The sequence below is a fragment of the Magallana gigas genome, chromosome 7 (assembly GCF_963853765.1).
Source record: "Magallana gigas chromosome 7, xbMagGiga1.1, whole genome shotgun sequence".
NCBI classification, from domain to species: Eukaryota; Metazoa; Mollusca; class Bivalvia; order Ostreida; family Ostreidae; genus Magallana; species Magallana gigas.
Genome location: NC_088859.1, coordinates 26,704,477 through 26,720,341, shown reverse-complemented (window position 1 = coordinate 26,720,341; position 15,865 = coordinate 26,704,477). Strand labels below are relative to the sequence as shown.

The 15,865-nt window shown below is 34.5% G+C and overlaps 2 protein-coding genes across 5 annotated transcripts in view; both read right to left on the bottom strand.

The window, feature by feature from the left end:
• Positions 1–1,052: 1,052 nt before the first annotated feature.
• On the bottom strand, positions 1,053–7,631 carry LOC105343373 (alkylglycerol monooxygenase). Its single transcript, XM_011450700.4, has 11 exons — positions 7,471–7,631; positions 6,914–7,041; positions 6,409–6,560; positions 6,198–6,301; positions 5,701–5,796; positions 5,445–5,577; positions 5,033–5,112; positions 4,683–4,817; positions 2,372–2,488; positions 2,181–2,263; positions 1,053–1,639 (listed from the first exon to the last, which is right to left on the bottom strand). Exons 1-11 carry the CDS (start codon positions 7,585–7,587, stop codon positions 1,438–1,440), a joined length of 1,347 nt encoding a protein of 448 aa, XP_011449002.3. The 5' UTR covers positions 7,588–7,631; the 3' UTR covers positions 1,053–1,437.
• A 447-nt stretch (positions 7,632–8,078) lies between these two features.
• LOC105343374 (glycoprotein-N-acetylgalactosamine 3-beta-galactosyltransferase 1) overlaps positions 8,079–15,865 on the bottom strand; it is a 22,518-nt gene continuing 14,731 nt past the window's right edge. Inside the window, exons 1-5 of one of the 4 annotated variants that reach the window (XM_034456369.2) lie at positions 11,820–11,955; positions 10,685–10,855; positions 10,047–10,139; positions 8,824–9,488; positions 8,079–8,478 (exon numbers count right to left, since the gene is read on the bottom strand). In XM_034456369.2, the coding sequence (XP_034312260.2) occupies positions 8,329–8,478; positions 8,824–9,488; positions 10,047–10,139; positions 10,685–10,802 (1,026 nt within the window). In that variant the 5' untranslated portion in view covers positions 10,803–10,855; positions 11,820–11,955 and the 3' untranslated portion in view covers positions 8,079–8,328. Of the gene's footprint in view, positions 8,479–8,823; positions 9,489–10,046; positions 10,140–10,684; positions 10,856–11,035; positions 11,255–11,819; positions 11,956–15,865 lie in introns of those variants that run through there. The other 3 variants (XM_011450706.4, XM_011450704.4, XM_034456368.2) reach the window with 3 other exon arrangements.

Here is a 15,865-nt window from a genome sequence, read left to right as displayed (position 1 = left end):
AAGTTTTTTTTATACATACACATTTATAAGCGAACAAATTCTTGCAATATTGTAATACATAGTATTTCCCAGTGTTATTACTATTATGGCCTCACTCTGCAGGTGTCCTATAGGGATCAATCAGCTGTCCATTCATCTGTTGGACATTACTTGTCCAGAACATATTTCTCTCCCCTTGGCCCAATCTTGCTCATACTTCACCCACAGTGCCTTTGGGTGGAGGATGTGTAGTTACCTCGTTCAAAGTTTCTAGGTCTTAAGTTAGGGTCACATCTGAATTATATCGTATGTAAAATCCTTGCATAGATTATATATTCTCTCCCTTTGGCTTGTAGTTCCCCAACAGAGAGCCTTTGGTCACAGGGTGTGAATGAACACAATTTTACAGAACTAAGGTCAAGGTCATTGGAAAATTAAGTGTATAATCCTTGTCCAGTTATATTCTGTCCCCTTGGCAAAATTTATCTCATTCCATCAACAGAATGCCTTTGGTCAATGGGTGCACAGTGACCCTGAACCTTGGTCAATGGGTGTGCAGTTACCCTGAACCTCATTTCTAGGTTAAAGGTCAAGGTTATATCAGTTCAATAAAAAAATCCTTGTCCACAACAATGCTTTCTCCCCCTTGCCCTAACTGGTTCATACTTCAAATAAAGAGCATTTTTTAGTAAATGGTTTCCAGCGACCTTGAGCTACCTTTTTAGGTCAAATTTGAATGCATGCTGTCCTATATTAAATCTCTTTAAAACCTTGTGTTGGGCTATATAACTTTTAATCTTGTTCAGTTTTAACTAAAAGACTGCGTTTATGTCAAGAGACTAAAATCGACCTTGAATTAAAGTTCTACGTTAAATGCAAAAATACTTATCTCAGGGTTAAGGTCAAAGCAAAGTCCTCTAAAATGTGTTTCATCTTTATGACCTTTATTTAAGCGGAGTCCTTTGAGATGTCAATCATCAAATAACAATGATGTCTAGTTTTTCTTTAGAGGACTATAGGGATAAGATTGAAGAAATTCAAAAGATATGCATAACATTTATTTCTTCAACATAATTCAGAATTAGACATAATTACAATATAATGACTAAAGCACCATATAAACGCCTCTTAAAAATAAAATCAGTACCGGTAATCATTCGTTTACATTTATATATATATATATACAATGTAAATATACAACATCACACAAGATGCCATTTAAATTCAATTCAGTAATACATAAACCAATTGTCATTAAATCTCTTTTGCCATAAATATGATCATGACATTTAATCTTTTCACATACTTGTATACTGTAGATTCTAAAAAAAAATGAATCAATTAAAATTAAAAACAGGCCCTGAAATAATTTAATCTGGTAATATCACAGACAGTTTTGATTGTCAAGCTTCGTCCATTACATAAATCTAGCTTCTCCCATCATCAATTCCTCCGATTCTACTCCACCTTCTTAGTCTTCATCGCATTTTGGTAAATGACAAAGGACCACAAGGCCAGAGAGGCTGTAAACAGTGCCTGTAAGACCGTCACGAAAGTGGGTCGGTAGCCCGGGGCGCCATAGAAACCATAGTGACACAAGGCAACATCACCAGCCAAGGTCATCAGGCATCTCACCACCTCGTACTTGGGAGCAGAAGGACTGTAATATACAACGCTTATTAAGTTATTTCTCTCTCTCTTCTCTCTCTCCTTCTTGTTCTTTCTCTCCCTCTTGTTCTCTCTCTCTCTCTCTCTCTCTCTCTCTCTCTCTCTCTCTCTCTCTCTCTCTCTCTCTCTCCTTTTCATGTACCTCACTCTTAATTGCTATTTATAGCACATTCATATATTCTGTGTAATGAAAGCAAAATTATCCCTCAACCCCACCTTTCCATGAATAGTACAGGCATGTTATTACAATATCAAATAACAAAGCGAAAGAAATTTGAATGCTTCAGGGGACCCCAAAGATCTTGTTTATAAGCCATGCTGCATCTTTTAGAAGTATGACAGTTAATCATATCTCATTTTACAGAATGTTTCAAAGTTTGTCAAAGATATCAATAACCACAAGAATTCATGTTAATGTTTTACATAAAAAGTTCATATCAATTTTTACGTTGTTAAATCAATTTATCTGAAGAAGCAAAAGAAGATCAACAGGAATATGTACATGTTTATGTATTTTAACACTCTCTACTTACTCATTATCAAAAATCTTCCCAAAGCAAGTCAGGCAAAATCCAATATGGAGGACAAAGAGAAGAACAGACAACTGTGAGAATCCCTGTTTAAAAGCAAAAAAATTACAACTTTATAAAAAAAAATTTGGAGTGTACACAGCTGTTTACTGAAGATAGAATAATTATTCTATAGGTGTGTACACAAGTCTTACTGCTCTCCTAGCAGCAACTTCTTGGAAGTAGAGGAGTTCCAGTGTGAAATGGACCATGGTGTACAGACTGAGCCAGCCAGGGAGCCTCACATGGTACTGGGGACAAGGCGCCTTAACCTACAACAATCAAACCATTTGCAAATTGATTTTATTTTACAATACCTATACATCTGTTTATAAAAAAAGCTTCAAAAGGTTGTCATTACTGATAAATATGATTAAATTATCACGTTTCTATAAAATATAAGCAATAAATTAATCAAAGCCATTAATGATGGCTGTATTGGGGACGGCGTTCCAGGCCTCCAGGACCCACTGGCAGACGGTGCTGTACGATGCCCTTCTCATCTGTCCCGTTGCGGTGAAGCTCTTCTCTTCAATCGTCATCCAGTTCTCCCAGATTACTCGAAGTTCTGCCTTGAAACATCAGTTGACAGAGATGTCAAGGGGCTGCAGCAACTTAATAAGTATACCAGGGATAACAGCCGGAACACTGCCAGTAGCACGGATCGGTTGTTTTGTGACGTCGCTGATGTACACCCGCAATGAGTCAAGTACCAGGAGGCTCTTCGACTTCCAAAGATTTACGAAATATCCAGATAGCCACAAGCCCATCAAGCCATTGTCCATCCAGCCTTTCTCGTTCTGGTGAACAATTATATCTGATGGGAATTTTACTGTAATCGCAGTCTTTTGCTTGAAGATGACCATGGGGGTATTCTTTTACCACTGGCTGTGCAACCCAATACAATGGTAAAGCTGGCTTTCCCGTGACCCATTGTTTAAATGGATGTCAAATTTTAAAGGAACTTCATCCATGTTGATGATCTGTTCGCTGCCTAAGTTCAACTTCTTAGTCTAGTCTGAGCTTCGGCTTGGAATGCGGATATCTTCTCTTCGTGATCCTCTGGAAGGGCCTGGGACAGGGTGGTGCGTTGTCTGATGGCAAGGTTCTTTCTTTTCATGAACTGGAAACACCAGAATACTGTGCCTTGGAAATTCTTGATCTTCATCTCTTCTGCCATTGCAAGCTCTTTCAGTCGAATTTAAACGATGTTCAGGGCTCTGCAAGCTCCATGACGAAAGTTTCAAGCTTGTCTTCTAGATCTGGCCAGTGTGGTGCGTGTCTGCAGAAGGCTTTCTGGGACTTCTTTGTCTGTCATAGGGCATCTTTGTTTTCTCCAGGATCGGATGTTTTTCTCGTTAATGCCAAACTTTCTTTGAGCTGCCAGGTTCCCTCCATTTTCCTCTGCATACTCCGTAACTTGCAGCTTGAATCAAGCGGTGTAAGATCTTGATTGTACTGGGGGCATGGTGACCCTGATGGCAGTGTGCTGCCTTTTTTAAACGATTCATTGGATTGAAATTTCCTCCACTGTCCCCACTGTCCCCACTGTCAAAACACCGGAGATGGAAAAACGACTAATGATTGATTCCTTTGTTTTTTATCCCCCTTGCTGATTGGTTTAAACAAAAACATGTAAATTGTATTTGATTGATTGTTTGTTTCATAAATGATATCTTACCAATAATTGAAGAAAAAATCATATTAAGACTAAATCATAAACATGTACATTTGAACATGTATGTACCTGTATTCCTAACATATTTGATATCAAGAATTTCCATTACATAAAATATATACTACTCTCTGCTCCAACTAAAAGTACTAGCTTAATTTTTAAATAACTTATGATCATATCATATTACAGAACAATTTTTTATTGTTCATAGTAAATGCACTGGTTATCTCTATACACAAATCAGATTTACCATTATGCCGGGTGATTTGAATTATAATTCATGATAACCAATCTTTTGATGTCAAATCCTTAAATATCTATTCACTATTTCACTAAAAAAAAAAAACAGTGCACATTTATAATACCAGGAATTGCAAAATTTGTTATATTCCGTAATATTATTTTCTATTTGGTTTCGTTTTCTTTTTTTACTATGCAACAATAGTTTCCTGGTTTCATACATGATTGCTTGGTTCATATAATGGATATGGAAAAAGAAAGACATTCTTTTGATTTGGATTGTAAAGAAAATATCACATATATCTTACTGGATTGTAAAGAAAATATCAAGTAGATTTCATTATTAATGATGTTAAAGCAAAAATTATCAATGTGACAACTATCAAACAATAGTTCAAACAGATGAAAACAAATTTAACCTTTCATAATAAACAATGGATAAAAGCAGTAGGTTTTGTGTTTTACTCTACAGGATAATACCATGTCGTAAATGAATCAGTGTTGAATGAGAATGCAAGTGTTCATTTAAATACACACTACACACATACCTCGGGAATGTCTTTGATGTCCCCTGTTCTTGGCTTGCCTGGGCCCCATCCTGGCCCACAAAATAGGACACAAAATTTATTTTTCCATCCTTCCATCTCCCTAAATCTCTCTATCATGTACTTGAGGTATCCAAACTATCAAGATAGAGTCACAAAAAATATTTAAATACATGTACCGGTATTCTATTAGCTGCAATAATTTTTCAAATGGAACAATTAAGTTTCACCACAACTTCAATTCAATTTTCAGTGCAGCAGAGTCAATCTTTCTCTCATCAGTTATGATTATTAGAATATGTAACTTGCAAAATATTTTGAAACATATGGATTAAGCTTTTGGGTATACAAACCTGAATGACATTGGGTTCAAATGTGTTGATTGGGTGAACTAACCCATATACAACTTCCTCCTCCTCTGCTTGAAAGGTCCCTATCAAAATTGATAAATGATGCAAATATGGACAAATTTATAAATTGATTAGCAGCTTGATATAAAATTTATTCCAATTCACTGTGTGCTTTGTCATTGTATTCACTGTTCTCTCCTTGCAAGGCTCAGATAACCTTTCGCTGCAAATTATATTTCTCCTTACAAACCAATTCTTTCATGTCTTTTGTATATTTTGCAAGGAACCAATTTATTAAGGTATTCTTTTGTCAGTAAAAATTTTAAAGTATTCACACTGCTGTTTCAGATAGAGAAATGGAGGAAGAAAGAGAGAAGGATAGAAAGAAAGATTACAATTTTCATTAAAAGAATACCAAAGATTCGATCCCATATGATGAGAAAACCGGCATAGTTTTTGTCTATACAATATGGATTTCTCCCATGATGCACTCTGTGGTGACTAGGGGTGTTCAATATGTACTCCAAAGGACCCAAAGATTTTATATACTAAAAAAAAAGAAAACAATACTCAATAATGGAAGATACTTGAAAGGGGTGAATGAAACAACATAAAATGATGATGTTTTTCTTTAGATCAATTTCTTTTTACGATTAATAAAGTTTTCTTACTTGGGTGTGAATCCAGAACTGGTACAAGATGTTCAATTCATTGTGAGCCATAAAGACTGAGGGTGGAATGAATAATGCAAGAGGAAGATAAAACACCTAAAAGAAATTTTTGACATCTTAAATCTTTGATTACCAATTTAAATCATGTTCATAACTTTCTTTGAAAGAATGATTCTTGGGTACTTAGTCTATTTTGTTTAAATATATAAAGAACCAGAAATAAAATTATTATAACTAAGGAATCATTAAAATTCATGGTGGCTCAATTTTCATGGCATTTCTGGGTAGCCCTCCCCCAACAAATTTACATCCTTGACATTAACAAAAAATGTAGAAAGAGATGTATTTCTTACTGAAACTGAAAACCATCCCATCCACAAAATTATAGCCCCACAAATAAGCAAAAAATCCACAATTAATCCACAAAAATTGGCCCCCATGAATTCAAATGAATACACAGTAACTTGCTTTTGAAAGCAGAGTTCCTGACACCTTACCCAGGAAGTATAAATCTGAAGCACAGACTGCCTGAGTGCTGTCGTCAGGTTGTAGTACTCAGAACTGTGGTGTACCTGATGGGCAGCCCACATAAAGTTGACCTCTAGTGGTGAGAGAAAGCAAAGAAACTCTACCATAGAAATATCATGCATTTGTGTCTTTATTAAAAGTATTTCCACGTGATAAGTAGATTACAATGAACTTGCAAACCATGTGCCATTCTGTGAAACCAGTAATATCCAAGGTCCACCCCAAACAAGCAAAGCCACCATGTCCAAGCCGAGTTCCAAGGCAGCTCATAAATACGGTAGTTGTCATGCACCCAAATGTACCCAGTGATACCAATGGATTTTGTCAGTAACCTTTTAATAAGACATATATAATAACCTTTCTGGTCATATTTATAATATTGAATGAATATACTATAAAAGTGGTTATTTACGCGTGGGGGACTTTACACTTGTTACGCGGTAAGCTTAAAATCGCGGAAAATATCCCGCGAGTATGGGAAAAAAATTTAAACTTTAGAGTAATAAATCAGGCATCCGCATATTTAATACCCACACGTATTGTTTGACCAATTTTTTTTTTGAAAACACGTCCTTAACCACCAGCGTAAATAACCAATTTTACATTACAGTACCAGTACAACAAACTCTTGTTCTGTTAAATAGGGATTGATAACCAAGCTGTCAAATAGTTTTGGAATACTTGCATTGGGAGTCGAGAGTACTGGCCAGCTCCAATTGATGTTGCTCCATCATTGAATCTGTTTACCTTATCTTTCTTGTACCACATGACAGCCATTTCAAGGAAAATGCACATAAAGAAAAATGGCACAGCCTAAAAATTAAATTTGAAAATAAGAAATTTGTCAATTTTATAGTACTGAATTATCTTTACCATTTCAAAACAGTGTTTGTATGAAATGAGTACAACTTGTAGTTACAAACTATATGTAAAGATTATGGGAACTCTTTTTATTGAAATCGTTTAAATTGCTTTCTCAACAGGGAAATACATTGTAGTCTCAAAGTGGTTTAAAAGGGGGGGGCATCATTTGAAAATTGACAATGCCGACAATTGCATGCATGTCACTTTTTTGTGAAAACACTTTTGTTTTACTTTTACTTTCTTGTCTTCTGAGAATTGTATTGGTAATTCTGTAAACACTTATAAAACAGTGGTAAACCAGCTGATAAAGCGGATTGGGGGGTCTGCATTTTAGAATTATAATGTTATGAATAATAAAATGACAGCTTAAATTCTTACATCATTGATGTATGTTGGAACATCTTCAACATCTTTGAACGAAGTTTCGTTAGCCGACACAATGTAAAACAAACGTCGGACGCCTGTGAAGAAGGGGACTTTGATCGGACTAGACATTTTCTCAAGTAGGATGTAAATACCATCCTCCTAAATACAAAACCATAAACGGATACCTAAAATGTTCCGGAAACTTGTGCAGGTACTGCTACATGTACCTTGTACAGCCTTGCGATGTCTTGTTATTCTAATAAACTCCATTTAAAAAAACAACAACAACAAACTACGAAACTGACTATTTATATTTTATTTTATGACTAACAGGTAAAAGTGTGCCCCCCAAAAATGCGAAGTAAATAAAACAGGACTGCATTGAGATTATGTTTTTTATGTTGATTATTTTATGTTATTTGCATTTATTGTTTACTTCACCCTTGCTCATCATTTCAACTTAGATAATTTATTTACTGGATAAAACAATCTGATCCAAGTTTCACAATTAATTTTTCGCCATATATAATGAGACATTTGACCTGAAGAAGTGAATGTTCTCTATAAAAATGTTTCACAGAATCAATAGAGTCCGATATGAGAAAAACGACAACCAAAATATTTTTTTTTATAATTGTATTAGCGTATTAAACATCATGTTTTGAATGTACTTTTATTCAGAAACAACAAAAAGTACAAACATGAACATAAATAATATAAATCTCAGTATTTATGAACACACATCAAACTCGTCAAATTAATTCTTTCTTAGAAAGGACCATACAAAAACACAAATAACAACTTTCATTATGCAAATGAAATGACATGTAATCGTAACCCCCCCCCCAAAAAAAAATGATTTCCCAAATGTCAGGTATCACTTTTGAAATGTTCGACTTTCCCCGGCTGTGGTACTAAGCCGTATGGTTTTAGATGGTATAGTAGGTAGTCCATCAGGTACATGTCTGAGGGAGACATGTAGTGGAACGAAATACTGTAGTCGCTGCAACAGCCCAAACCCTGGAAAAAATAAGGAATGAAACGGATATAACGGTGAGTTGAACATTACAATCTGCTTTTGTAATAAGAACCGTATCAATGAATTTGCGCATTTATCGATAGGAATATTATGGGATGAAATTAAAAAAAAAACAGAAACTTACTCAATGTAACAAAACTGACACCTGGAGTTAACTAAGGAAACGATTTATTCGATTTGCATTTGATCATTTACATATACATGTAATAATATAGAGATGTACATGACAAGCTCCTGGGTTTAAATATTGTATATCGTATACAAAATTATCTTCCAATATCTTTTTCATCATTCAACTTTATAGAAATGTAAACAAATTTTTATACCTTTCGGGGTTTGTGAGCACTGTACTTATAAAACCAATCTGGGTGATGCCCTTCTAAATGAGCGATAGGGACAAATGGATGAAATGTTTCTTTGCCAAAGACATCGAGTGATTCCCCAGCTGTGATGCCCAATTTCATCATACACCTCCCTATTTCAGCGTCCTCAGCCCCGCCATCTTGCCTGCAGATGAACGGATTGGCGCCACCGTCTACCATAAACTTTTCAAGACTAGCTCGACTTAAAACGTAACCCGCCCCACCACTGAAGTAACCTTGCTTGATGAGGGGTGTGAACTTATGTCCGAAGAACACGAGAGAATTCGGGCTGTGATGAGACAAAAAGTATCTGAGATTCTCAACAATGATGTATGTGTCATCGTCTGCTTTTAGAAACCAGTCAAACTGGTTCCGGTAGTGTTGGTAGCAATATTTGAAGGCCTGTATTGTTTTACCGGTCAGGTGTTCACGGCCTTCAGAGACTTTCAGACCAACTGTTGGAAACGAGTCATTGGTTATACTACTGAAAAATATCACTTTGTTGCACCTTTTCCCCCACGTTTTTTTCACAGCCGTTGCCTTTTTGTCCAGGTTTTTGGGTGCAGTCATTACCCAGCACAACACACGAACTTTTTTACTAAGTTCTTTAGCAACATCCTCGTTCACATCTACAATTCAGAGAATTAACAAGTCTTTTAATACCGGGTATTTCCAACGTAGTATTTTTCTTTTTTTTAGTATTATTATAATAAACGATATGGAAAATATTATAAATGATGATACTTGATCTTATCAGAATGCGGGTGACTTGGTGCCGAGTAACCAGGATATTTAAGATCGTTTCTGTTGTCCATTACATGCAATTATAATTTTTGCAACTTTTTTTTCAATCGTTCTTTTTTCGGAGTGTGGATTATATAAATTAAGTATGCAATGATACTTAGTACTTTGAAAGAAATTTAAGAAATACTTAAAAGACTGACGTCGATCAAGCAAACAGATTTGAGTTTGGTATGGAGAAGTCAAATTTGCGTTTACCGTTTAATGACAACTAGTTTTATAAACAAAACGGTTAATAGTATGCTGTTTGCATGAATTTGTAAATCGTGACATAAATAAATTTGAAATAAAGTAAAGTTAGGAAGGGGGTGTAAAGCTTGACTATCAAGGTATATAGGCTTACATTTAAATGTCTCATTGATCAATTGTTTAGAAGATGAACTAACCGCTGTGTTTATGATGGTCCAGCTCGATGGGACCCCCGAGTCCTCTAAACTCCTCGTAATCCAAAACTTCGTCTCCATCAAAAGGAACATCTCCTTGAAAGAAAATTGGCCGAAAGATAATGTCAGTTGTTCTATGTACCAGTTAAGGATGAAAAGGACACGTATATTAGAGTACCTAGACAATTATCACACACCTCTGTACAATATGCTTTCTTAACTTATATGATGAATGTAGATAATAAACAATCACTTGCCACCCCCTCTCCTCTATGATATACATTACAAAACCAAATTCGCGCAAAGGGTAACTTTAATGTGCAAATATAAATATACATGTAGATGGGGATCAGGGGGGTCGTGAACCCTACCCCCCCCCCCCACCCCCTTCGGAAATTTCATTCACATAAGCTGAAAATAAGCTTCGAACCCCTCTTACAAACAAAATTATCCCTTGGATCGACGCCGTAAAAATTCTTGGACCGCGCGAGATAGCTCTTTTAATACAAGCAAACATTAAACAGAGTTAAATTGAGAATGATCTTCAATCAACAGATCAACGATTGCACCTGTATACCTGTTTACTTATGACCCCGCCCACCATTTACCTGTAAGAATCTAGACCCACATCATCATCATACCTTCATACATTAACGTGTTCATGGACATCATGAACATGGACAGGCTGAATGTGGTACACACGAGAGCAAACAGAAATCCCACCCTCGGTCTGTTATTGACAGTCAGTTCCGCCTCCATCTTACAATCAAACAGGTGGGTGGGGAAGTCCAATTAGTCCAGGTAATTCCACACTTCAACACAATTTACAGATACAGATTAGTTAATTCCACAATGGGGTGGGTAATGTTCCAGAAGTCAACGTCATATTCCGCTCCCAGTGCGACAATATGCCAAAAGTTTCAAGTAAACGCCATCATAATAAATTTTCGATGTCTTTCACGTTACACCCTGTAATGGTGTTTTGTGTTTACCTCGTGGAGATTTCATGGTTCAAAACGTAATCTGCGAGTCACCCGTGTCAGACATGGCTTTAAATTATTATACAGGTTTCTTCCTTTCTATAGAGATTTAATCTAGGGACTTCATCTACACTATGGTGTCTACCTGTTGAAGTCGGTAGTCGATCGTTAGAATGCACCCATAAATAACTTAATTACACTATAGATCAATACTCAGCCTGTACTGCCAGTTCTTGTATTTAGTGGCGTTGATTCATACAGGTGCTTTTGGTTTAACCCTCCCCAGCCCTCTCCGCCTTACCACGTACAACAAGTGGAGTGATATAATTATATATACAAAGTAGAAATAAAATGTATTACAGTGTATACATGTATAAACTCAAAATTTTCTGCATTTCATCAGCTCAAAATGCAAAGCGTACTATATCATATATGGCCTCGCTATATCCGCTAAATAATAAAACATGCTTGTATTGTATAGAAATTTTCATTCATCGATTTATTCCCTGAATAATACAGAGAGGATATTGTTAAATCTGCAAGTAGACTGAAGATAAAATTGGCCGAAGCTTCCAAAAGCTCTGTTGTTAGAGTCAAGAACAAATTCTGGGCAGGGTTTATGTTTTGGGCTTGTTGAGCTGGACATATATGCATCTGACTTAAGATTTCAACATTACATCATTAGAGATACTAGTAATTGCCCGAAAGAGTCAATCATTTACACATTTTCCGTTCATGAAGCCGTTCATTCGTACTTCTGGCGTTAAAAACAGTATGCAAATAAATTCAAACATACCTATCTTGTTTCAAACTCCGAAATTCAGTAATGTAAATTTGCATTTGCTTGTTATTGTTGTTATTGCTTCTATTTTGAGTTACTTCTCTTAATTCACGTGTTTGGAGTTCTTCGTACAATAATTATTCCATTTTACTCTGTACATATCGGGTTACAATTTTTTATCAGGTGAAGACAGTATATTCAAGAGTACGTATACATGTACTTATAATTAAGTACTTGCTGATAAGATAAGACTATACATGATACCGGACGTTACAATAGTGTATCGATAAACCTTTATCAGATAAGAAACATGCAAATTAGGTTTTGTTTTTGTTGGTCGATACAAATGCCTCAGTTTAAATACATATAGTATTATAACCACGATGAGTATGTATGTTTACTAAAAAGGTTAATTTTTTTCGGTTAGCTAGTTGACTAAAAATGATGTTGAAGATGTTTTCACGCGATACCAGTAGAACCATTTTAACAAGAGCTTGGACTTCGGGTAGTTGCGTCAAACAGCCATGTGACGTACGCCTGTCTATTTCATTGTTGGCCACTCAGCCAGCCATGGCTCTTTGAAATAAACAAGATTTGTCTTGCTTTTGAGCGAAGACTACGCAGTCGGTGCATATTTCGATTGAAACCAGCGTCATTTTATAATTAACTTGTTTTGACGCAAGAAATAGATAGTAACATCCTACCGAATGTCCAAGGCCTTTTTACAATGGTTCTAATTGTTCTTATAATGATATCCATAAAATCTAATACATGTACCTGGTAAAAAGACGTTGCTGTACACTTTTACTGTTCATGTATTGTGATACAGTGCATTTTTTATCCATTGAAATAAAATCGGTTTTGAAGCATTTGTTTCCAAACTTAGATATTTCACTCATCTTTTTGGAAGACGCAATTGAACAATAAAAAAGAGAAAAATTATTTTTCTCTCAAATGAAAACATTAAAAAATGTTGGAGTTTCAACTCTTTTGAGAAATGGTATAATAATTGCTCATTAAAATACTAACAAGAAAAAATACAACGCATTTTTTTTCAAATACTACGAAATATAGTGCGCGGTGAAGTTAATTACACCTTCAAACATAGTGGATTTAAACATCATTGTGGTTAGTTTGAACCAAAGGCACTATCTCCGAGTCATTAACATGTGTTTTGTGGGGTTTTTTTATTGCTTGTTTTTAATACTAAAGTATAGAACACATCATTTAAAGGCTGTCAAGAAATTTTCATAATTGATTATTCATGATATAAGATGAGATTCTAAACATTTTGTATTTTAAGGAGGGTGCATTGTTAACGGAATCCTTCGGTTTTATTATTTTATACAGAAGAGTACTGCTTTACAAGCAGATGAATTCAATGTTATCGCGCGGGTAAGTTATAAATATTTTTTTCCCTCTTCTTTGCAGAAATGTCTTTCCACAAATTTATTTAAAAATTAAATTTGTTAAAGTTGTCATAACAACAAATTTAATTTTTAAATAAATTTGTGGAAAGACAGAAAGTAGAACCATTTTAGAAAGACCTTAGACTTTCGGTAATTATCTATTTCTTGCATCGAAAAAAGTTAAAAATGACGCTGGTTTCAAGTGAACATGCACAGACTGCTAGTCTTCGCTCAAAAGCCAGACAAATCTTGTTGATTTCAAAGAGCCATGGCTGAGTGGCCAGCAATGAAATAGACAGGCCTACGTCACATTGCTCTTTGACACAACTATCCGTAGTCCAAGCTCTTGTTAAAATGGTTCTATACCCACTATCAACGCAATCTGATTAAAATCAGATCTTTGTAACGCTCCAAAATTCTGATAGTCGCTGAACAAATATCTGACTTTGTGTAGCGACATCAGAATTTGTCGGAGCGGATCAAAGATCTGATTTTAATCAGATTGCTAATCAACGGTGCATAGATTTATATTATGTTAAAGATGAACAACTGTAACAAGAGACAACTGAAATATAAATTACATGTACTCATAAATTCTTGAGCAGCATTATTTATATACAATATATGAGTACTTGAAAGCGCATATATCATGTTTGAACAATTACATAATATATGGTTCTTATTTAAGTATTTTTATAACCCCGAAGTTTAATGATAATTTCAGAGCATATAGGCTAGTATTTAAACTTCATGTAGTCATTATACAGAATAAAAAACATTATGACTTTTGTATTTTGTTCTGGTCATGCTTATAAATGTACAAAAAATTATTATGCATGCTTCTGCATATACATGTAGATCAAGGGCTATATAATTTTGCCTTTGTATTGTTTGTTTTTGACATATGAAAAGTAAAAAGCATTTCGAAATCTAAAAATGTTTTATAACCAAGGCTTCCAGAATTATAACCAAGAGAAATCATGTTACTACGTGATAAAAATTCTAGTTCATATTAGAAAAAAACACCACGAAACGAACGTTTCCGAGGGCAAACATTTTTAGGTCACTGTGCTTATTACACATCCAGAGTTATAACAAAGAGGTATCATGCCTCTATGTGATAAATTCCAGTTCATATTTTTAAAAAAGAAAACCACAAAACGCACATTTCAGAGGACAAATATTTTTGGGTCTGTGATTATTATACATCATGTTTTATAATCAAGACAGACTTCCAGAATTATAATTAAGAAATATCATGCTTTTATGTGAAAAATTCCAGTATTTATTCGAAAAAGAAACCCACGAACCTGAACATTTTAGAAAGCCAATTTTTTTTAGGTCACTGTGCTTATCATACATCATTTGAATCATGAAGTAAAACTGTTCACTCAGTCGCCGCTGAATTGTATTCTAGAGCTTGAATGTAATTATGATAGAATTGAATATACTGGTTGGATGTTGTACATACAAATTTTGTCATGTTGTAAATTTTGTATTTACACCCAACCACTAAGTTCAAAAAATTTACAACATGACAATATGCCTACTGATTTGATTGAAAACCAACTAAAAACAAAATATTATATTTGATCCAACAGTTTGAAAAAGCATTACTGTTTATTCAGTATAAGTAGCTTCCCATACCGATTCTACACAACTGCTGATATGTAAAATTCACACATTATATTCCTTCGAGAAAAGGTTTAAAGTGTGCACATTTGTTTGTTTGCAGCGTTCAGTGTTATTTTGTCCTTATCATGTTGAATTTCTAGTGGTATTTTTAGATCAAGCATTATTTGGAATAAAATTAAATTATCTTTTTCTTAGAAACAAGGACTCAAATAATTTAATTTATACTTAATTAAATAAAAGGTAATGAGTAATTATTATGAAACAGGATTTCATATGATCAATCCAAACCAATAGTTTGTAAGTGGCAATCGAAAGAAATAGAATAATTTCATTCGTGATAAAAATCGCACCAAATTTCCGGCATATACTAGTACTTTAAGCGCATCGTATTGTATAATCTTGCTAGGGAATAAAAATGGAACCGATTTTCATGCCAACCACGTAAAGAACATACTCCTAGTTTCGTGACATCTGAAAACGACTTTTGATGAAGAAAAGATGCCATTATGATTGTATTAGCATTTATTTGTATACAAGGATAGAAAGGTGCATTAATATTATTATATATAATTGGAGTTTTTGTTTGCAGGTGTTATGTATATATTCTTCCTGAAAAAAAGGTGAAATATAAAACCATGTGATTTGCATTATTCTGAACAAGAAACATTGGTGCTCTGTAATATCATAACACCCTACCTATTCGCGCAGTAATTTTGTAAAAATATAAATAAATAAATAAAAAAATCTGGTAAGAAAGAAAAAAAGGATTAACTTTTTACTCTAATTATGTGGTAATTTAAATGAATATACGACAAAATAATAATAATAAAATCATAAGCACTTAATTTGAAAATATAAAAAAAACCATCTCAGCAACATTACTAACTATTAATACAACAAAATGAAAAAATATTCAAAACACAAAAAAACAGACAACAATAAAAGTGCGATGTAAAACAACCCCTTCAATATTAAAGAAGTTTAAATAAAGAACTAAAACAACCGCTTCAGTCAAAA

Bases quoted from the DNA above. Each gene is read 5' to 3' on its own strand.
- LOC105343373 (XM_011450700.4), bottom strand. From the start codon at position 7,587: ATGTCTAGTCCGATCAAAGTCCCCTTCTTCACAGGCGTCCGACGTTTG. The intron at 5,113-5,444 runs GTATTCTTTTAA...CAATTTTGATAG, and splicing joins CATATGGGATCGAATCTTTG to GGACCTTTCAAGCAGAGGAG. The intron at 2,489-4,682 runs GTATGTGTGTAG...TGATTGTTGTAG, and splicing joins ACATCAAAGACATTCCCGAG to GTTAAGGCGCCTTGTCCCCA.